General features: G+C 42.4%; 1 protein-coding gene across 1 annotated transcript in view; it reads right to left on the reverse strand.

The window, feature by feature from the left end:
• Positions 1-24,432, reverse strand: part of LOC137272175 (uncharacterized) — a 550,405-nt gene that overhangs the window by 462,130 nt on the left and 63,843 nt on the right. The window contains exons 6-12 of the mRNA XM_067804527.1: positions 20,429-20,551; positions 15,010-15,166; positions 13,239-13,429; positions 11,486-11,608; positions 10,859-10,971; positions 8,376-8,579; positions 4,656-4,770 (exon numbers count right to left, since the gene is read on the reverse strand). Coding sequence (XP_067660628.1) covers positions 4,656-4,770; positions 8,376-8,579; positions 10,859-10,971; positions 11,486-11,608; positions 13,239-13,429; positions 15,010-15,166; positions 20,429-20,551 — 1,026 coding nt within the window. The remainder of the gene's footprint in view (positions 1-4,655; positions 4,771-8,375; positions 8,580-10,858; positions 10,972-11,485; positions 11,609-13,238; positions 13,430-15,009; positions 15,167-20,428; positions 20,552-24,432) is intronic.

A 24,432-nucleotide genomic window follows, 5' to 3' on the forward strand; every position in this document is an offset into this window, starting at 1 on the left:
ACACTTGTATATGAGGGTTAGGGTTAGGGTTAACCCTGCATCAACACTTGTATATGAGGGTTAGGGTTATGGTTAACCCTGCATCAACACTTGTAAATGATGGTTGGGGTTAGGGTTAACCCTGCATCAACACTTGTAAATGAGGGTTATTATTAGGATTAACCCTGCATCAACACTTGTATATGAGGGTTAGGGTTAGGGTTAACCCTGCATCAACACTTGTAAATGAGGGTTATTATTAGGATTAACCCTGCATCAACACTTGTAAATGAGGGTTATGTTTAGGGTTAACCCTGCATCAACACTTGTATATGAGGGTAAGGGTTATGGTTAACCCTGCACCAACACTTGTAAATGATGTTAGGGTTAACCCTGCATCAGCACTTGTAAATGAGGGTTATTATCAGGGTTAACCCTGCATCAACACTTGTATATGAGGGTTATTATCAGGGTTAACCCTGCATCAACACTTGTATATGAGGGTTAGGGTTAGTGTTAACCCTGCATCAACACTTGTATATGAGGGTTAGGGTTAGGGTTAACCCTGCATCAACACTTGTATATGAGGGTTATTATTAGGATTAACCCTGCATCAACACTTGTAAATGAGGGTTAGGGTTAGGGTTAGCCCTGCATCAACACTTGTATATGAGGGTTAGGGTTAACCCTGCATCAACACTTGTATGTGAGGGTTAGGGTTAACCCTGCATCAGCACTTCTATATGAGCGCTTGTGTACAGAAACATTGTAATTTCTTACACATTCTCACAAATCATTCTGTGGTTTCGTATTTTTGAATATTTGCTGATTATCTTCGTTTTCACTCGGGTTTCAACTATGGACAAAGAGGTCCAAAATATATTGGAAGTGTTTTGTAGGAAGAATTTGGAGCATACTGCTGAAACACCTGAGGAACTTGAGTCGTGGTTTGATTCCTATGCAGCTCTCAAACAAGATGGCATGGAGGAAAAGGAATATCGGGCAAAAGATGGTACTTTGCCCTCTGCTTCTCAGTTGTCTGGACATTTACACACATCTCAGGAATCACACTATGTGCGGATCATCGATTGTTCTACCATCAGTTACCTATGATTTCGTTCTTCAGTGGAGATTCTGGTAAGGACGCGGACTACAAACTGTGGCGATATGAAGTGGCATGCCTGGTGAACAAGAAGACCAAGCTCTGTGAAGATGATCTCTATGAGGTAATCCAATGGTCACTGTAGGGTGAAGCTCCCATAATAGTCAGGAATCTTAAACCACAAGCAAACACAGCTACAAGGTTATCCAAATTCCGGAGTATGACTGGTAAGGACAGAGAGCCGGATGTGTAGCTTTTATAGTGCACGGCAGAAGGACAAGGAGACTGTCTCATCATTGTGTTGTCGTCTGGAGCTTCTTCTATCCCAGGCATTGGAGAGCAGCCCAGAGTACATCAGTGTGGCGAGGAAAGATGAGATGTTAAGAACAATGCTGTGGAGCAGCTTGAGACCTAAACTGAAGAACCAATCCAGATACAAGTTCAATCACATGTCAAACTTGAAAGATTTCCTTAAGGTCCTACATGAGAAAGAAATGGATCAGGCCAACAATGACAGCAACACTTCCAAGCAACAAACATCTGTCAAGATGGCTTCCACGTCTGGGCCAGAATGGAAGAAGGAGGTTGGGAACCTACAGGCCATGGTCAAGACATGGACTACTCAGGTTTCTGAGTTGAAGAGTCAAAACACCAATCCTACCTTTCATCAGCCAAATCAAGTACATGGATACACTCTTCTCGCATTTCTGGGAGAAGAAGAAGGGAAGAAGACAAGTCAGTATGGATTTCCAGCTGTCAGGGATCTGCTCCTGAGTCTCAACCACCTACAAGAATAGTTTCATATGATAACTCATCATAGACTGCGACATCCAACTTTGAACCTCAGCTACCTTATGGAGCAAGTGAAAGTGTTCCATTATGTAATACAACGTTCAACCAGAACCAACAACATTATCGAATGAGAAGATGCTGTCTGTTGGAACTGACAGGATGCTGTCTGTTGGAACTGTGGATATACAGGACATCTTCAAATACTCATGCACAGTCTGGACAGATCACAGGAGGAAGCCATTGAACTTTCTATGGGAAGGGATTTCCATAGGTTTTCAGGATCGCCCCACTTCACAGATACTAGATGAACATAGTACTGGCATGCAAGAAGGATGGCAAACTGCCCATATGTATTGACTTTTGACAGATCAACAATTGAAGCATCAAGTATTCCTATGCCTTGCCATGAATAGAAGAAGTTATGGATCACTTGGGTGGAATGAAGTACTATTCTGTCCTGGACATAAGAAGTGGTTACCATCAAGTAGAGTTGTTCGAGGAACACAAGGGGAGAACAACCTTCACAGTCTGTCCTCTGGGTTTCTACGAGAATAACCGAATGTCTCTGTAATACCCCAGCAACATACCAGCATCTCATGGAGGAGTGTTTTGCCGGCCTGAACTTAAATATCTGCCTCATACATCTGGACAACCTAATTATATTCTCCCAGACGTATGAAGAGCACTTGCACTTTGTCGTCTTCAGGAGGCAAGATTGAAATTAGCCCCCAAGAAATGTAAATTCTTCAAGAGACGAGTAAAGTATGCGGGATATATCATCTCAAAGAATGGCACTGAGACAAATCCAGTCAAAGTATATAAGATCCAAGACTGGCTTACATCAGAGAACCCAGATCCGGTCAGGCGGTTCCTTGGAGTCACTGGGTACTACTGAAAATTTGTCAAGGACTTCTCTTATATTGCCAAGCCCCTATCTACATTGATCCCTCAAGAAGCAGCCAAGAAATCCAAGTCATGGAAACCTCTGGAACAAGTCAATTGGATTTGGGGACCAGATCAAGAATGTGCCTTTCAGGAGTTAGAGAAATGTCTGACTTCAGCATCTATCCTGGGAAATGTAGACTACAGGAACCCATTTGACAAAACTGCAAATTTACGCCATCAGTCGTGGTCTAGGATCTATACTCTACCTGGAGCAGGATGGCCATCTCAAGGTCATTGCTGATCAGCAGGTCATTAAACAAGTCAGAAAGGAATTACTCTGCGCACAAGGTGGAATTTCTTGCACTGAAATGGGCAATAACTGAAAAGTTCCATCACTATCTAACTGGAAACTACTTCAAGGTTGTAGCAGACAACGATCCATTGACATGCTCTAACCACAGCAAGACTTGACACCACTGGACATCAATGGCTTCATCTATTTTCTAGATACCACTTAATGATCACATATAGACTAGGGAAGGCCAACATTGATGCTGATAGGCTGTCAATACTCCCAGAGTTATGCAAGAGAAATGAGGACCAGATTCCCACAGAGTCTGCAACCTTACATATGTAATGGTTTTGCGCATGCAACTGATCAAAGGGCTTCTCAGTTGGTGGAAGCAGCTTCCATTAGAGCCAATCTTTCCTCGTACAAGTCGTGCAACCTCTCCTCGATGCCTCATCTGCTGATCTCATCATTGTTTTTTGAGTCTCGTATGTAATGCGGTCATCAAGCGCTTTCAATTTGGTGATGTTGACCAACGATCCCCGCATGGCTTGCATGGTACTGTTCAACCCTTGCAGTTCGGAAAGGTCGTAAGGGGTGGTATCGTTCATGATGGACAAAATGTCATTCAGTCCATCCAATGCTTCCTTGTCTATGCCCCTCAAATTGTCTCAATCCAACGCAGCACCGAGTTTGGTTCAAAAGGTTTGCAGTGCCTCTGTGGTCTTCGCAGACAGACCTTGTCGGTTGTAATCTTGCAAATTCAGTTTGTCTCAAACGAAGTCGACACCATGAAATCTGGGCAAAGTGAGGGGTTTTCCCCTCACAGACGTTCACAAGAGCGATGTGAGGAGCAGATTTCAGCTGTAGCTTCCCTTCGTTGTTGATCAAATTCGAGTAGTCATGATACGTTGGTTCGACATCATTTTTATCCCACCTTCATTCATTGGAATGATTGTCCACTGCCATCTTCAGGAATTTCAGACTTGCAAAAGCTGGCACCAGTGATTTCTAGAAAAACTTGTACAAATTCATGAGGCATCACAATAAAACAGAAGAGAAACCGTTACTGGTCTGCATGAGCGTTAGGTACTTGTACCAGCTGAGCGAATACAAGGGACACAAGAAAAAGTGCACCACCGATCCCATATGGTCCATAAAAACATACGTGAACCTGGTTGACATCAAAGATGTTTGACAGAACTTGTACTACTTGAAAGACAGGACTTCAAAGTGTTCGTCAGAGAGCAGCTAATGATCATACCTCGCGACATGGTCATACCTCGCGACATGATCATACCTCGCGACATGGTTCCATCGCCCACCATGTGATAATAGCTCTCTTGATTGTTCAAGCTAACACTGTCTCAGTATGTCAAAGTGTGTGGCTCGCCCTTGCACAAATTGTTTCACTTTTCTCAAATCTGGAAAACATCTGCCCCCTCGACCCCATGCTCATTTCAAAGTCCACATCTCAAAAACTGTTCAGCCGATTTTAACCAAATTTTGCATTTTTTTGGTCTATGTCCAGTACTAGCACTGTGTCAGTGCTCAGTACTGGCACTGAGTGTTTCAACTACAATATCAGGGTTAGTTTAAATTACATACCCTAGTTCCATTCTTTGTGTAGAAAAAACTGCAAGCCCCTTCCTTTGGAACATATTCAGAATCCCATTCTCCATCAATTCCAAAACCAAACACATCATCTGGCATAATCTCTACTCTGAAACAAAAAACGAACAAAACCACATTAATGCCCCTCCTTTCTACATTCCACCTACATCCAGCTCCATATTTGCCCTACATCAATACTTCATCAAGCCATGTCCAGTCTACACCCATGTTCCATTTACGTCAATGTCTCCTAGACCCATGTCTTTATCAGGCCCTGTCCCCTCTACACACATGTCCCACCTACACCAATGTCTTCATCAACCCATGTCCCAACTACACACGTCTCATCTAGACCCATGTTTTCATCAGCCCTTGTTCCATCTACAGACATGTCCCAACTACACACATGTCCCACCTATACCACTACAACGTCTTCATTCACCAACTACACTGATACTACACTGATATCCCACCTTCACCCTACATAATACTGCCTTGCGATTTCAAACTGCAAATTCACTTGGATTTCATTTCATATCTGCTCAAAATGTAGCTGTTAAATTTCGCAACGATAATAAAGTGGGTTTATCTTTCTTTGCTGTTTATCACTCTTCAATAAATACTCCAGTAAACATTAACATCACATACCATGTTGATCTATTCTCTCATAATTTTATCATCCTGATTATGTCTGGGCAAGTGGGGGAAGTGGAAATTTATACAGAACAAGTTACTTTCTTAAAGTCACTTGCCCTTTGGCTAGTCTACACCCATGTCCTGCCTACGTCTACACCCATGTCCTCATCTACTAAAGTCACACCTACATCCATGTCTTCATCCATCTATGTCTCACCTACACCAATGTCCTACCTGTTCCCATATCCTACCTACACCCATGTCCTACCTGTTCCCATATCCTACCTACACCCATGTCCCACCTACACCCATGTCCTACCTACACCCATGTCCCACCTTCAACCATGTCCCACCTTCAACCATGTCCCACCTTCACCAATTTCCTGCCTATACTCATGTTCAACCTACACCCATGTCTAAAATACATGCATACATCACCTACACCCACATCCCTTGTCAAACTTACACCCATGCCTTCATCCACCCATGTTCACCCATACACAACCCCCATGTATGTCCCACCTACACCCATGTCCCATCAACATCCATATCCCATCTACACCCATGTCCCACCTACACCCACGTCTAAAAAATCATGCACGTATCACCTTCACCCATGTCCCACCTACACATGCAATATTTACACCCATGTCCCATCTACACCCATGTCCCACCTACATCCATGTCTAAAAAAACATGCTTGTATCACCTTCACCCATGTCCCACCTACACATGCAATATCTACACTCATGACCCATCTACACCCATGTCCCACCTACACCCATGTCTAAAAAAACATGCTCGTATCACCTTCACCCATGTCCCACCTACACATGCAATATTTACACCCATGTCCCATCTACACCCATGTCCCACCTACACCCATGTCTAAAAAAGCATGCATGTATCACCTTCACCCATGTCCCACCTACACATGCAATATTTACACTCATGTCCCATCTACACCCATGTCCCACCTACACCCATGTCCCATCTACACCCATGTCCCACCTACACCCACGTCTAAAAAACATGCACATATCACCTTCACCCATGTCCCACCTACACATGCAATATCTACACTCATGTCCCATCTACACCCATGTCCCACCTACACCCACGTCTAAAAAGCATGCATGTATCACCTTCACCCATGTCCCACCTACACATGCAATATCTACACTCATGTCCCATCTACACCCATGTCCCACCTACACCCATGTCTAAAAAAACATGCTCGTATCACCTTCACCCATGTCCCACCTACACATGCAATATTTACACCCATGTCCCATCTACACCCATGTCCCACCTACACCCATGTCTAAAAAAGCCTGCACATATCACCTTCACCCATGTCCCACCTACACATGCAATATCTACACTCATGTCCCATCTACACCCATGTCCCACCTACATCCATGTCTAAAAAACCATGCACATATCACCTTCACCCATGTCCCACCTACACATGCAATATTTACACTCATGTCCCATCTACACCCATGTCCCACCTACACCCATGTCCCATCTACACCCATGTCCCACCTACACCCACGTCTAAAAAACATGCACATATCACCTTCACCCATGTCCCACCTACACATGCAATATCTACACTCATGTCCCATCTACACCCATGTCCCACCTACACCCACGTCTAAAAAGCATGCATGTATCACCTTCACCCATGTCCCACCTACACATGCAATATTTACACTAATGTCCCATCTACACCCATGTCCCTTCTACACCCATGTCCCACCTACACCCATGTCTAAAAAAACATGCACATATCACCTTCACAAATGTCCCACCTACACATGCAATATCTACACTCATGTCCCATCTACACCCATGTCCCACCTACACCCACGTCTAAAAAACATGCACGTATCACCTTCACCCATGTCCCACCTACACATGCAATATTTACACTCATGTCCCATCTACACCCATGTCCCACCTACACCCATGTCTAAAAAACCATGCACGTATCACCTGCACCCATGTCCCACCTACACATGCAATATTTACACTCATGTCCCATCTACACCCATGTCCCACCTACACCCATGTCCCATCTACACCCATGTCCCACCTACACCCACGTCTAAAAAACATGCACATATCACCTTCACCCATGTCCCACCTACACATGCAATATCTACACTCATGTCCCATCTACACCCATGTCCCACCTACATCCATGTCTAAAAAACCATGCACATATCACCTTCACCCATGTCCCACCTACACATGCAATATTTACACTCATGTCCCATCTACACCCATGTCCCACCTACACCCATGTCCCATCTACACCCATGTCCCACCTACACCCACGTCTAAAAAACATGCACATATCACCTTCACCCATGTCCCACCTACACATGCAATATCTACACTCATGTCCCATCTACACCCATGTCCCACCTACACCCACGTCTAAAAAGCATGCATGTATCACCTTCACCCATGTCCCACCTACACATGCAATATTTACACTAATGTCCCATCTACACCCATGTCCCTTCTACACCCATGTCCCACCTACACCCATGTCTAAAAAAACATGCACATATCACCTTCACAAATGTCCCACCTACACATGCAATATCTACACTCATGTCCCATCTACACCCATGTCCCACCTACACCCACGTCTAAAAAACATGCACGTATCACCTTCACCCATGTCCCACCTACACATGCAATATTTACACTCATGTCCCATCTACACCCATGTCCCACCTACACCCATGTCTAAAAAACCATGCACGTATCACCTGCACCCATGTCCCACCTACACATGCAATATCTACACTCATGTCCCATCTACACCCATGTCCCACCTACACCCATGTCTAAAAAAACATGCACATATCACCTTCACCCATGTCCCACCTACACACGCAATATCTACACTCATGTCCCATCCACACCCATGTCCCATCTACACCCATGTCCCACCTACACCCATGTCTGAAAAAACATGTCCATATCACCTTCATCCATGTCCCACCTACACATGCAATATTTACACTCATGTCCCATTTACACCCATGACCCACTTACCCCTCCACTGCTCCCCCTCTCTGTTCGCTCACATCCATGGGAAATCTGGCTGAGAAGAGGACATCAAACATGCAGCCCAGAACCATGCCAATCTCCTTCGTACCATCGTGAGCCAGGACCTCCACTTCAAAGTAGGTGTTGCTGCGACTCAGTGGCTGCCTTGACACAAAGACGCCAAGGTTTCGCTCAGACAAGGATATATTTCTGAAATTAAATCACTACCCCTCAACATTTTGTGAATTTTCTACAGGAACAAAGTTACTTGTGTTTGTAACAATAGCAGAATAAACTAGTGGACAAAAGAAAGTGAACACCCTTATTAATGATTGATAAAAGATCAAAGCAAAACATAAAATCATTATGCAACATTGTGAACCGACTTTCAACTGTCAAACCTTTCGAGGCCAATGTCACACCAGGCAATGACGTACAGTCTTTACCCACTGCAACGACAATGCTCCTGGGTCACCACGATGTACCTGGTTTCCAGGCAGAGAACATGATACCTGCTGCACATACAGTATGGTTCAAAATTATTGAGAATAGCTAAAGCATTTCATATTATTAAATGAGAACAAATCAGATAAAATTGAATGTATTGTGAAAGTGAACTGACCTTTTCATGTTGTGTAGGTAACAATTTAATATTTTATCAAGTCTCCTTGAGTTTCATGGCACAGTCTAAGACGGGTAGGCATACTTCCTATCAGAGAGGTTAGTGTCTCGTGAGTTATGCTGTCCCAGTATCGGACCACTTCTCTCTTCATGTCTTCAATTTTTGTCAACCCCTTTTGATTCACACATTCCTTCATCATCCCCCAAATGTTCTCAATGGGATTAAGTCAGGACTATATGCAGGAAATGGTAATGCAGTCACATTTTTCTCCTGAAACCACTGCTTGGCATGTTTTGCGATGTGTTTAGGATCATTATCTTGCTGCAAAATTCAGTCATTTCCATAAAACACATGTGCACTTGGAAGGAGAAAATTATCTAATATGTTAGTGTAGCGTTGACTTGTCAGATTTCCCTCAAACACACACAGCGGGGTCGTTCCTAATAAGGATATCCCTCCCCATACATGAAACTTTGGGCTGTATTTAGGTCGTTGATACAACGGTGCTGACGCAGACTTTCTCCATATTTTCACATTATTGCGATATACCCATATTGAGCTTTCATCAGTAAAAATCACATTTTCCCAGTCAAAGTTTTCATGTGCCAAACACCACTCAACACGCCTGTCTTTATGTTCATGTTTCATGAGAGGAGAAGGAATTCCAGTCTTTTTCTCCCATCCAAGATCAATCAAATTTCTTCTAACTGTAGATTTTGATACAACTGTTGATCCCCTTTCTATCATTTCATACCTGATGTTGGAGATGCTTGCCCTTTGCTTTTTAGACGCTAAAATTCCCTGCCGGACGCGATCTGAGAAGTCCAATTTTCTGGGTCTCCCTGCTCCTTTCTGGTGCCCAAAATCCTTTCCCTCTTTAAAATTCTTCCTAATCCTATACACAGTAGAAAGAGGAGTTCCTGTTCTCTCTGCCCATGTAATTACATCATCAATTCCTTGATTACACAACTCAAAAATCAACCTTCTTTTATCTTCAGCAGACATTGTTGACAGTGCTGAGGAAAATGACGTCTGCTACAAATTCAGGGGAGGTAACTCTAATTGTACTATACTCAGTAGGCCAAGATGAGTTACCTCCCTTATACCATTACTTAGTTTTAAGTATCAGTGAATCAGTTGAGGTGTTAGGATAGCTCAAAGTAAGAAGAAAAATTCTCAATAATTATGAACCAGACTATAGATGTTGTAGCATGGTACGTTGACATGTCCTACAGCCACTGCCGCTGTTTCCATAGTCGTGATGACTTGGTTGTGGAGATGAAGAGTATGAAGATGGCTGTCTTCCTGTGGGAGGGTCTGATCATGACCTGTCTTGGGTGATGCCAGTCTGCCCATAATGCTGGAACAGCCTGATAATGGTACCGCATGTACATTTCAGGACCGTTGCAACAGGGCTGTTCTTGGTGTCCATCTTTGCTGCCTTTTCTCATCAGTTCTCAACAAGCAGTTTGCAAGATCTCTGAGATGCACATTTTGCCATTTTTCACAAATTCACATGCTTCTACACAGCACTGGTGCTGAGTTTGGGTGCATGATTAGTCAGTGTGGGGGCAAACCATTTCAGCCTAAAAGCATTTTACTAATTTGAACAACAAATAAACAGTGTTCACTATCTTTTGCCCACTAGTATATTATTTTCATTGCAAGATGTTTGTCTTCCTCTAAATGTTTTGGGTGGGCTTCCTAACCCTAACCCTGCAGAATTTCAATACATTATATTAAGCACAACCATGGTTCAAAAACATCAACTGAACTAGCATGAAATTGACAGATGTATTGTGGGATAATGATGGACCCTATATGGAGTGTTCAGGCTGTGATGTCTGGACTCTGCAAGTGTACTTACTTCATCTTCCCATCCAGGGTAAAGTCCATTTTCTGTAGGACATGGATGTCCATGAAGTTGTCTGTGGTGATGACCTGCAGCTGGTCCTGCCTCAAGACGGGGTTGATGTATTCCTGGCGACATATTCAATGGTTCTTGTGAAATGAAATTTCATAAATATGTACCTATGTCGCTTTAGCTATGTCAAAACATAAGTTGTTCACAATGATCCTCACCTTGCCCAGCACTCGGGTGATGACTGGCGATGTGAGCCCATGCTTCACTCAGATCACAAAGACTTACATGGCCCAGCACTCGGGTGATGACTGTGGCGATGTGAGCCCATGCTTCACTCAGATCACGAAGACTTACACGGTCCAGCACACTGGTGATGATGGTGGCGATGTGAGCCCATGCTTCGCTCACACTACTGAGACTTACCTGGCCCAGCACTCGGGTGATGGTGGTGGTGACGTGACCCAGAGTTTCACTCACACCACATACACTTACATGGTCCAGCACTTGGGTGATGACGGTGGTGATGTGAGTTTGTGTTTCACTCAGATCACAAAGACTTACCTGGCCCAGCACTTGGGTGATGGTGGTGGCAACGTGACCCAGTGTTTTCCTCGCATCACAGAAACTTACCTTGCCCAGCACCCTTGTGATAGTGGTGACGATGTGAGCCCGTGTTTCACTCAAATCAGAAGCAGCAGCAACTGGGATCAGTACCTGGACTGGGTTGTTTGGCAACAGGATGTCAAACAGTGGCTGATATAAGGAAACAACTGGTTATTTAATGATAATGTTCACCAAAATTCTGACATATCAAAACTTACAGCATATCACAGTGGAAGGATCCATCTCAGACACACACTATTCATACTTTCCATATCACACACACCGATCCCACTCACAGGGACTTGTATCGCTTACAAACGCCATTCAAAAGACATATTAGGTGTATAGAACCTACCCTAGTACTATATAAAAAGAAAGGGGTGTAATGAAGAAACCACCCCCTCTTCGATCAAAGTTACATGTCACCTCGTAAAATATGTTAAGGCCCCGTCAAGGCCAACGGTTCGAAAATCAGATGATTTCCCTACAAAATGAGCTATAAATGGTCACAGTCGGATCTTTATTTAAAGAGTTATACGCTACAAATCATCGAAAACAGCTACCTAAACAATTTCAATCATGGATCATCAAATACGACGAAAACTCACCTTTTAAATTCGTTTATTAATTCCAGCCACGTTGACAGCACCAGCGTTGGGCTGGATTTGATCGGCTGCGGCATTCCGAGGGTTGGAAAACTCATTGCAACATCTATATGTTATTTTCTTGACAGCAAGTAAGCATTTTCACCAAAATCGCCGGCAGTCTTACTCACTTGTCGGCCATAACTGACCTTGACATTCAAGTGAACTGAGCAGATCCGCACAAACAGATCAGTTGGAAACAAAATATACAGTGGAAATGGCCAATCGGATGGCCCGAGTCTGTTTGTGTGATGATTCGTAGCACATAACTCTTGAAATAATGATCCGATTGTGACCATTTATAGTTCATTTCGTAGGCAAGTCATCTGACTTTTGAACCGCTGAACCTCGACGGGGCCTTAACATATTTTACGAGGTGACATGTAACTTTGATCTAAGAGGGGGTGGTTTCTTCGTTACACCCCTTTCCTTTTATATAGTACTACGGTAGGGTCTATACACCTATATGTCTTTCGAATGTCGTTTGTAAGCGATACAAGTCCCTGTGATCCCACTTACATTGGAATGTTCCGTATCATACACACCAATTCGACTTACATTGGAATGTTCCACATCACCAATTCTACTTACTTCGGAATCTTCCATCTCAGATGCACTAATCTTTCTCCTAAAATACACCGATGCCACTTACTTTGGAATGTTTCTTCTAAAACACACACAGATCCTAATTACATTCAAATGTTTCTTCTAAAACACACACCAACCCCACTTACATTGGAATGTTTCTTCTAAACCAGACATCGATTCCACTTGCATTGGAATGTTTCTTCTAAACCAGAAATAGATCCAACTTACAATGGAATGTTCCATCTCTCACACACACACACACACAGACACACACACAGACACACACAGACACAGACACACACACACACACACACACACACACACACACACCAATCCGAATTACACTGGAATATTTCTTCTAAAACACACACCAATCCCACTTACATTGGAATATTTCTTCTAAAACACACACCAATCCCACTTACATTCAAATGTTTCTTCTAAAACACACACCAATCCCACTTACATTGGAATATTTCTTCTAAAACACACACTGATCCCACTTACATTCAAATGTTTCTTCTAAACCAGACATCGATTCCACTTACATTGGAATGTTCCATCTCTGTGAGTGCCAGACTCCAGCTTTTGATTGTCCAGTCTGCCATGTGACACAGCATGGGGTCCTTATGACTATTTCGCTTTTTCTTGGACAGATACTCTGACAGACTTATGTCCACACTTGTGTGTGGGACTATCACACTTTGACCATACTGAAGCTTGGTACGCTCTTTGCTGTCTGGGAAAGAACCACAACGTAACACAATCAATAACCTAAGACATGACGTCATGAATAACACAAAATGTTAGTGTACACTTTCTATAACCACTTGACCTCTGTATAAGGTTACCGAACACTTCCTTTATCCATCAGTCTAATTTAGTGTCAGTATTATTTGCAACACTCCTCTACTGAGTCTAACAAGAGTCATTTAAACTAATTCCAAATCATTTCCATGGAAATCATAAAAAACATAAATGTAAAAAATCTGTAAAATCAGTAAAAGGCACCACTTCAAGATCTCTCTCATAAATCTGTTGAAAGATACTGATACTGGTTTACGAGTTAGCAGAAGGCACCATTTTGGGGTCTGTCTCAGATATCTGCCAGGTTTTGCCATTTTCAAGTTGTGCCCTGGAGATGATGCCCAGTCATAGGTCGCTCAAAGTATGCCTGAAGTGACCTCCTACTTAGACTCAGTATAGGTGTGCCACTCAGTATAGGTGTGCCACTCAGTATAGGCGTGCCACTCAGTTTAGACTAGCAACTCAGTATAGGCATACCGCTCTGTACAGGCGTGTCACTCAGTATAGGCATGCCACTCTGTACAGGCGTGCCACTCAGTATAGCCGTACCACTCAGCATAGGGGTGCCACTAAGTATAGGCACGCCGCTCAGTATAGGCGTGCCGCTCAGTATAGGCGTGCAACTCAGTATAGGTGTGCCACTCAGTATAGGCTTGCCACTCAGTATAGGCGTGCCCCTCAGTATAGGTGTCCCACTCAGTATAGGTGTGCCCCTCAGTATAAGCGTGCCCCTCAGTATAGGCATGCCCCTCAGTATAGGCATGCTGCATGCCGCTCAGTATAGGCGTGCTGCTCAGTATAAGTGTCCCCCTCAGTATAGGCGTGCTGCTCAATATAGGCGTGCCACTCAGTATAGGGGTGCCACTCAGTAAAGGCTAGCAACTCAGTATAGACGTGCAACAAATAAGATGATGAGATGGAACGCATAAGACAAGCATGTTACCAGACACTTCCTATAACCATAAGATGGAATGTATAAGACAAGCATGTTACAAGGCACTTTTCTATAACTTTAAGATGGAACGCATAAGACAAGCATGTTACAAGACACTTCCTATAACCATAAGATGGAACGCATAAGACAAGCATGTTACCAGACACTTTCCCATAACCATGAGATGGAATTGATAAGACAAGCATTTTACAAGACACTTCCTAATACCATAAGAAGGAAAGTATGAGACAAGCTTGTTACCGCACACTTTCCTATAACCATACGATGGAATGTATAAGACAAGCATGTTACCAGACACTTTCTTATAATTATGAGATGGAATGTTTAAGACAAGCACGTTACAAATCACTTTCCTATAACCTTAAGATGGAACACATAAGACATGCATGTTACAAGACACTTACTATGACAATAAGATGGAATGTATAAGACAAGCATGTTACCAGCATGTTGAATGGAGATCTACGCCTACATCTCATCATTAAGTAATGTTTATCAGAAATCCTGTTTAGATATGTTGTAGTGAAAGGAAATGAACATAATCTTATAGGCATTACTGTTCGGGTCAGTGACAAGGGGGCATCCCCGCATGCCAGCTCCACGATTAATATGTGCCACAGATGTAGCCATGGCTGATATGGTGAGGTTGGGCTTCACGTTGAGGAGGACAGCACAGCCAGCATCTGTCAGTCTGCTGCAACCATCCAGGCGAACCTACACAGACATGGAATCTATACACATCAGCTGTACACAGAAGGTGTTGGTGCAGCCAGCATCCATCAGTCTACTGCAACCATCCAGGGAAACCTACACAGACATGGAATCTATACACATCAGCTGTACACAGAAGGTGTTGGTGCAGCCAGCATCCATCAGTCTACTGCAACCATCCAGGGAAACCTACACAGACATGGAATCTATACACATCAGCTGTACACAGAAGGTGTTGGTGCAGCCAGCATCCATCAGTCTACTGCAACCATCCAGGGAAACCTACACAGACATGGAATCTATACACATCAGCTGTACACAGAAGGTGTTGGTGCAGCCAGCATCTGTCAGTCTACTGCAACCATCCAGGGAAACCTACACAGACATGGAATCTATACACATCAGCTGTACACAGAAGGTGTTGGTGCAGCCAGCATCTGTCAGTCTACTGCAACCATCCAGGGAAACCTACACAGACATGGAATCTATACACATCAGCTGTACACAGAAGGTGTTGGTGCAGCCAGCATCTGTCAGTCTACTGCAACCATCCAGGGAAACCTACACAGACATGGAATCTATACACATCAGCTGTACACAGAAGGTGTTGATGCAGCCAGCATCTGTCAGTCTACTGCAACCATCCAGGGAAACCTACACAGACATGGAATCTATACACATCAGGTGAAGAAGAGACTAGAATCTGTCTCGAAACGTTGTGACCTTGTATAATAAAGAAGTTGAACCATAAAGCACTTTTAACTTCTAAATGCCTTTGAAACAACTCAGTCTACTGCAACCATCCAGGGAAACCTACACAGACATGGAATCCATAGACATCATCAGGTACTTGCCCTTGGCAATCTGCTGTTTACCTCCTGTTTGAGAAAGTTCTAAGTGAATGGCAAAATAGACATGCCATGCTCCAGAATTAAGCTTCATTTAGAATTTCTGCTCTGTCTGTAAAATGCCAAGATTGAGACTGGTAAGTTAACATTTTATATTTGTGACCCACTACCTTAGACTTGTGACTCAACTGCATTGTACTAGAAATCTGTATTGTGATTCACTGTAACTTGATCATTGTTTGCTCAAAATATTATTGAATATTTCAGACTTGTCTGTGTCATATTTTGCTGGCTCAAAGGGTATCTCTTAAACCTTTTGTCATGGCATTTATTAACAATAGTTACTTACACTGAAAAAAAAATCTATACTTACAAGCTTGTAAATGTCTTGGAAAGATGATGTTTCCAAGACATATACAATTTTGGAAAGATGATGTTTCCAAAACATTTCCAGTTTTGGAAACATATGAATTCCAAACATTTCCGATTTGGGAAATATGATATTTCCAAAAAATTTACAAGTTTGGAAATGTTCACAAGGGGAGATAACTGGTGGGTGATGGTAAATTATGGTTCTTTGCATGCCACTGGACCTAATGCCTTGTTGATTGATGAGAGAGTCAAGGCAATTAAGTCTCAATTAACAAGTCCTCTGTTTTGTCAATTAATGAGTGATTCAAGTCAGTTAAAGGTTACATATACTCTAATAGGGTACAAATGCAAAATCACTTGCTGACATCATTATAAATGCTACCATGTCATTAATACTGCTCATTTTGATCTTAATTACCTTAAATCGACCTTTTGGTCTACAGTGCACAATTCTCAGCCGCAAACGAAATTTCAACCAATCAGAGCGGCGACATAATAGTGGGTATAGAATTGAGGGGCTGTGCAGTATTCATCTACATTTCAGGGGTTAACTATTTCGTTTACAGGTTTGTACAAACCTGAAATCGCTAAAGCTGTTGAGAAAAATGAAAGCTATATCTTCTCACAATCTACTATCATTTAGTTTTGTCTCCTGCTTTGCCTAGTTTTCGAGTTACAACCCTTGTTTTCATAGACGATTCCATCAAAATCACTTGGTGTTGCTAGTTTGTAATCCGTGTTAGGTGGTATAAACCTACACATTATTTGTCATCATTCACTTGATGCTCAATTAATGAATTTATAACAAGTATAATTAGTGGTAACGCCACTTAGATTACCCAACGAAGGCTGATTGATTAATTAGTTTTATGGGGATTTAAATGGGGGATTTGTCAAAAGATAGTGTTTATGTATGTACATTTACTAATCTATACTGAATACACTCTGTCGTCTGTGTCTGTGTCTGTGTAAAACAACACCTTCTTTCAAAAGATTAACCGCCAATACATTGACTGACTGCTCATTATTAGGTTATGTTACAGGTTGTGTCATGCAAACTCCTTTTGGTAATGATTCAAATACGTATTTATGTAGTTTGATTTTCTAACTTAATGAGAACAAACCATAATCTCATTAATTCAAATGGATTTGACTTCACGATTTTCAAAAATGGCGGCACCCTGTCTTGGGATGAAAGCTATTTAAGTTTGTTTTCACCGACTTACAAAATCAAAATTACTTTCTACTGGTAGTAAAATATATATTTTATTGATGGACAATAGGATTTTGCATGACATTGCTTATAACATAACAATTTCACTCTTGGAAGTGAGGTGGAGGTCAATATAACATTGCTTGCAATAAAAATGTCACTTCAACCCCCCTACCTTGCTTCCTTGGAAGAAGACCTTATGTTAAAAGTTGTGTCATGCAAAGTCCTTTTGGCCATGATTCAAAAGCATATTTAACTACCAGGAAAAAGCAGTTTTGATTTTCTAACTTGATGAGAACAAATCATAATCTCTAATAATTCTAACGGACTTTAGACCGTGACTTCACGATTTTCAAACAGGGCACCCTGTCTGAGGATGAATGCTAATTAAGCACTTGGTATTAAGCACTTTTAAGCACTTGGTATTAATTAACCACAAGTTGTTGTTTTTTAAAAAAATGGTGTTTCGTTTATGACTAACCAAAAGTCTTTCATTAGCAGTGATAAAAATAGTACCAAAAAATTGAGTTTAGTGGTCCTTTAAGACAGCCTCTGGAATGAAAACAGTCAAGTCCCTAGCTTATATGCCTCTTTCAGAAGTCCCCTGGAAGTAAGTTAAATCTTTGATGGGTATTTAGAAGAGGATTGCATATGAAAAGCAAGATTTATGAAAGTCAACTTCGCTGTATTGTGACTTGATTTTCACCTGATGAAGGAGCAACCATACGCTCTGAATCATCATACTATTCACAAAAACAAGCTGACACCCATTCAACCACCTGTCTTGGCGAAGTCAGGGCCAAAGTGGTGTATTGAGCAACAGGAACACAGTGGCAAGCCATTACTGCCCTCAACCACCAGGATCTCCTCCTCCACCGACACAGGGACGCAACCCACAGCAAACGGGTTGGTGGGCCAAAAATCCCCCCGGGTCCACAACGGGGGTGTCACCCAGCTCTTAGCGTAACCCAGCACCCACCGCAAGTAGGTGGCTCACCACGGGTGCCAAATTACTATTGTATGGAGATGACACTGTTATCAGAATTTGCTGATGAATTACAGTTAGCATTGTTTTGTCATAACTATACTTTGACATCATATGTTATCATTAAACAGCGATATCTTTAACTTAAGTAAAGAACTTTACTTATATTTCTAAATGTGTCCAAATATGGTGTCCATGTTAACCCTGTTTTCTGTGTAAGTTGTCAGAGCCTCTGAGTGAGGCACACTGTCTTTCAGCCATAACACTGCATCACAAGTTTGCAAGTACCTCATTGAACTGAGAAGCGTCATGATTTTAGCCTTCACTGAACCACACTGTCTCTAACCACAAAACCAAACAGACTGTCCTATGTTTGCCTACATTCATTTCACCTACAGTCTTAAACAACATTTCATGGTCTGTTGACAGTTGACTAAGCAATGTGAAAAACACCAAAATGGTCCATCCCTTGTGGCAGGTGCTAATTAGACGGTACCAGTTAGAGAACATATTCTACAACAATAAGCCTATTATTCCCTGGCAAGGGTTCACTTTTATGAGTATTTAATTCTTTAATCCTATCCCAAGTGGCATTAATCTTGTTGGCACATTTACTCTATTACGGTATTACAATAGGGTGCTTAGACTACAATAGATGCACTTCCTCAGGGTCATGTCTTAACGACCCTCCATTGGTGATGACATGTTTACCGCAACAAAAACGTTTATTAAACTGCCTAACCCTAACTCTTATCTTACTGAAAGGTTTGTCTCACAGCTGAGTCCTTAATACCTAAGGTTAGGATTTATCTTGAACATCTGTGAAATGTATATAGTTGTAACTTAGAGATTTGTCAATAGTATGTTTGTGGGTTTTACTACTTCTGACTGGAGGCTTTCTCTAAGCTATTACTGATTTATGATGAAACTAATATTTTATATTCGTATTTTCCTAATATATGAATGCTAATGTATTGCTTGTACTGGATATAATTTAATAATGAATTTTTGTATGAATTATTATTTCATGATAATAGCCACACACAAAATGCATTCACACAAAATCGCTACACACATGTATTCACACAAAACTGCTACACACAGAAGGTATTCACACACAATAGCTACACACAAAAAGTATTCACACATAGTAACTACACACAAAAAGTATTCACACATACTAGCTAGATACAGAAGGGATTCACACAGTAGCTACACACAAAAAGTATTCACACATAGTAGCTACATACAGAAGGTACTCACACGTAGTAACTACACACAGAGGGTATTCACACATACTAGTTTCACACAGAAGGTATTCACACATAGTAGCTACACACAGAAGGTATTGATGCATAGTAGCCACATACAAGGTATTTACACAGTATCCACAAAAAAAATGTATTCACACTCAATAGCTGCACACACAAGGTATCACAAATAGTAACTACAGACAGAAGGTATTCACACAAAGTAGCTACATACAGAAGATATCACAAATAGTAGCTACACACAGAAGGTATTCACCCATAGTAGCTACACACAGAAGGTATTCACCCATAGTAGCAATACACACAAAAGGTATTCACATATAGTAGTGACACACATGAGGGATTCACACATACTAGGTACACACAGTAGGTATTCACACATTGTAGCTACACACAGTAGGTATTCACACATTGTAGCTACACACAGTAGGTATTCACACATAGTAGCTACACACAAGGTATTTATATGTGGAGGGTACACACAAAATGCATAAACGTCTTTCATGCTATTTGTTTTTTGAACCTTTATATCTTCCTTCGATAAATGCAAATAACAAATTTACTTTAACAACATACCACAAACAGCTTGGGAGCATAGCGGACAATGTCAGCAAGCCAGCTGATGCCGGTATCAGTGATGTTGAAGCAGCCAGTCAGATCAATGGTGGATAGCTGACTGAGATTCTTTTCTCTGTTGGCCTGAAACAAAGTAACCTGCTATTTAATAGTTCTTCAGCTGACCACCTCAAGACAACACTTATTTCTTCATGGAAGAGACATAGCAGACTGATAGTGGCACAGCCATTACACATCTTCCCTAGTAATCAGACAATAGAGTTTCCACGAATGCTGAACCAAATTGGAAAGAACAGTTACATGTTCACCCACTTTCATCTTTCTTGCAGTAGACTTCTTGAAAACTGATTCAACAGTCCTGACTGGGCACAGCGACAGGACATGGGAGAGAGTAACACATGCGTCACATTGCACGGCACATCATACCACGTTCTGCACATCAAGAATCTTGGAGTGTCCCTCTGCATCACTCATGACATCCAATACCAATTGATACAGGTGTAATAGGTGCCCTGTGACAGGCACCCCAGTGACAGGAATTCAGTGCAGTGTATATCTCAGTGTTTCCCTGTTCAAGCTCTATTATGGACTTTGTGTTGTGTAATTTTAATAATGATGGAAACATACACGGTACACTCTTCTTCAGTTCAGTGGCATTTGTCACCTCTTTCAACAAAATATGACACAAGGCATACACCAATAACAAGAACTAATTCTGTTAAATATAAGGTAAGAAAAATAAGCAAAACAAATTATAACAAAAACTGAACAAAAGTAGCTCTCTCTCACTCCCTTAACAAAAACAAAACCTATTTTCTACACTAATTCCTACATCTACACAATTCCTAACGCTAATTTCTCACCCAACCCACATCACCTACATATAAATCCCGTAAAACACACTATATCATAATCTATTCTTCCCATCTGATTACAGTATAAAACTACACAACAATATGAGTCCTAAAACACAAACCAGCCCTACTGAGCCAGAGGGAACATCCCCCATATAGGCAGTGGACTTACTTGCAAGATACGCAAGACAATGATATATGTCAGATCAGGCTCATATATACCCTGTGAGCTAACCATCGAAAGGTCACAGCGAAGTGTTATGATTGGCTACACAACAATAAACAACTTCACTGCCGCACTGCACACCTCCCCCCGTTTCCACACCCAACATGGCGGACACTACAGAAATATGACAGATACCCAGCTACACTGCATGACCGACGAAGGAAATTCAAACAAAATTTTACTGCCAAACGTGAGTAATAAGTAGAATGAATGACTACAAAATAACGACGTCAATACAGTCCTTGCATAAGAGGGAAAGATGTAACGCTGAGCCACCTAACCTAACTGTTTACATTAACAAAACCACGTGTATAAAAAAAAGCTCCAACCCGCCAATATATAAACAACCCAGAACACCATATCACTATTTTATTCCATCCAACATTCCATTTCTAAAATACAAATTACCCGATCTCCTACAAAGGGAAAACAGACCATGGGTACACTTCAGAAGACCTGACCAGACAAGGGAGAGGGAAAGAGCCACCTCATTACATAAGTCATGTGACAAAACATGGGCAAGTACCACAGCCCTGTCATGACAGACTCACCACTTTATAGAGGACATCTCGGCGGACATGGGAGAGGAACATAGACTCATCAAGATAGAGGACATCTTGGAGGACATGGGAGAGGAACATAGACGCATTTAGATAGAGGACATCTTGGAGGACATGGGAGAGGAACACAGACTCATCTGGATAAAGGACATCTTGGAGGACATGGGAGAGGAACATAGACTCATCTAGATAGAGGACATCTTGGAGGACATGGGAGAGGAACATAGACTCATCTAGTTACAGAGGACATCTTGGAGGACATGAGAGAGGAACATAGACTCATCTCGATAGAGGACATCTTGGAGGACATGGGAGAGGAACATAGACGCATCTAGATAGAGGACATCTTGGAGGACATGGGAGAGGAACATAGACTCATCAAGATAGAGGACATCTTGGAGAACATGGGAGAGGAACATAGACTCATCTAGTTACACAGGACATCTTGGAGAACATGGGAGAGGAACACAGACTCATCTAGTTACACAGGACATCTTGGAGGACATGGGAGAGGAACACAGACTCATCTAGATAGAGGACATCTTGGAGGACATGGCAGAGGAACACACACTCATCTAGATAGATGACATCTTGGAGGACATGGGAGAGGAACATAGACTCATCTAGTTACAGAGGACATACACAGACTCATCTAGATAGAGGACATCGTGGAGGACATGGGAGAGAAACACAGACTCATCTGGATAAAGGACATCTTGGAGGACATGGGAGAGGAACACAGACTCATCTAGATAGAAGACACCTTGGAGGACATGGCAGAGGAACATAGACTCATCTAGTTACAGAGGACATCTTGGAGGACATGACAGAGGAACATAGACTCATCTAGATAGAGGACATCGTGGGGAATATGGGAGAGGAACACAGATTCATCTAGATAGAGGACATCTTGGAGGACATGGGAGAGGAACATAGACTCATTTAGTTACAGAGGACATCTTGGGGGGCATGGGAGAGGAACACAGACTCATCTAGGTAGAGGACATCTTGGAGGACATGGGAGAGGAACATAGACTCATCTAGGTAGAGGACATCTTGGAGGACATGGGAGAGGAACATAGACTCATTTAGTTACAGAGGACATCTTGGGGGGCATGGGAGAGGAACACAGACTCATCTAGATAGAGGACATCTTGGGGGACATGGGAGAGGAACATAGACTCATCTAGTTACAGAGGATATCTTGGGGGACATGGGAGAGGAACATAGACTCATCAAGATAGAGGACATCTTGGAGGACATGGGAGAGGAACATAGACGCATTTAGATAGAGGACATCTTGGAGGACATGGGAGAGGAACACAGACTCATCTGGATAAAGGACATCTTGGAGGACATGGGAGAGGAACATAGACTCATCTCGATAGAGGACATCTTGGAGGACATGGGAGAGGAACACAGACTCACATAGATAGAGGACATCTTGGGGGACATGGGAGAGGAACATAGACTCATCTAGTTACAGAGGACATACACAGACTCATCTAGATAGAGGACATCTTGGAGGACATGGGAGAGGAACATAGACTCATCTAGTTACAGAGGATATCTTGGGGGACATGGGAGAGGAACATAGACTCATCTAGTTACAGAGGACATCTTGGAGGACATGAGAGAGGAACATAGACTCATCTCGATAGAGGACATCTTGGAGGACATGGGAGAGGAACATAGACGCATCTAGATAGAGGACATCTTGGAGGACATGGGAGAGGAACATAGACTCATCAAGATAGAGGACATCTTGGAGAACATGGGAGAGGAACATAGACTCATCTAGTTACACAGGACATCTTGGAGAACATGGGAGAGGAACACAGACTCATCTAGTTACACAGGACATCTTGGAGGACATGGGAGAGGAACACAGACTCATCTAGATAGAGGACATCTTGGAGGACATGGCAGAGGAACACACACTCATCTAGATAGATGACATCTTGGAGGACATGGGAGAGGAACATAGACTCATCTAGTTACAGAGGACATACACAGACTCATCTAGATAGAGGACATCGTGGAGGACATGGCAGAGGAACACACACTCATCTAGATAGATGACATCTTGGAGGACATGGGAGAGGAACATAGACTCATCTAGTTACAGAGGACATACACAGACTCATCTAGATAGAGGACATCGTGGGGAATATGGGAGAGGAACACAGATTCATCTAGATAGAGGACATCTTGGAGGACATGGGAGAGGAACATAGACTCATTTAGTTACAGAGGACATCTTGGGGGGCATGGGAGAGGAACACAGACTCATCTAGGTAGAGGACATCTTGGAGGACATGGGAGAGGAACATAGACTCATCTAGGTAGAGGACATCTTGGAGG

This window comes from Haliotis asinina, chromosome 2, assembly GCF_037392515.1.
Source record: "Haliotis asinina isolate JCU_RB_2024 chromosome 2, JCU_Hal_asi_v2, whole genome shotgun sequence".
Classification (NCBI taxonomy): domain Eukaryota; kingdom Metazoa; phylum Mollusca; class Gastropoda; order Lepetellida; family Haliotidae; genus Haliotis; species Haliotis asinina.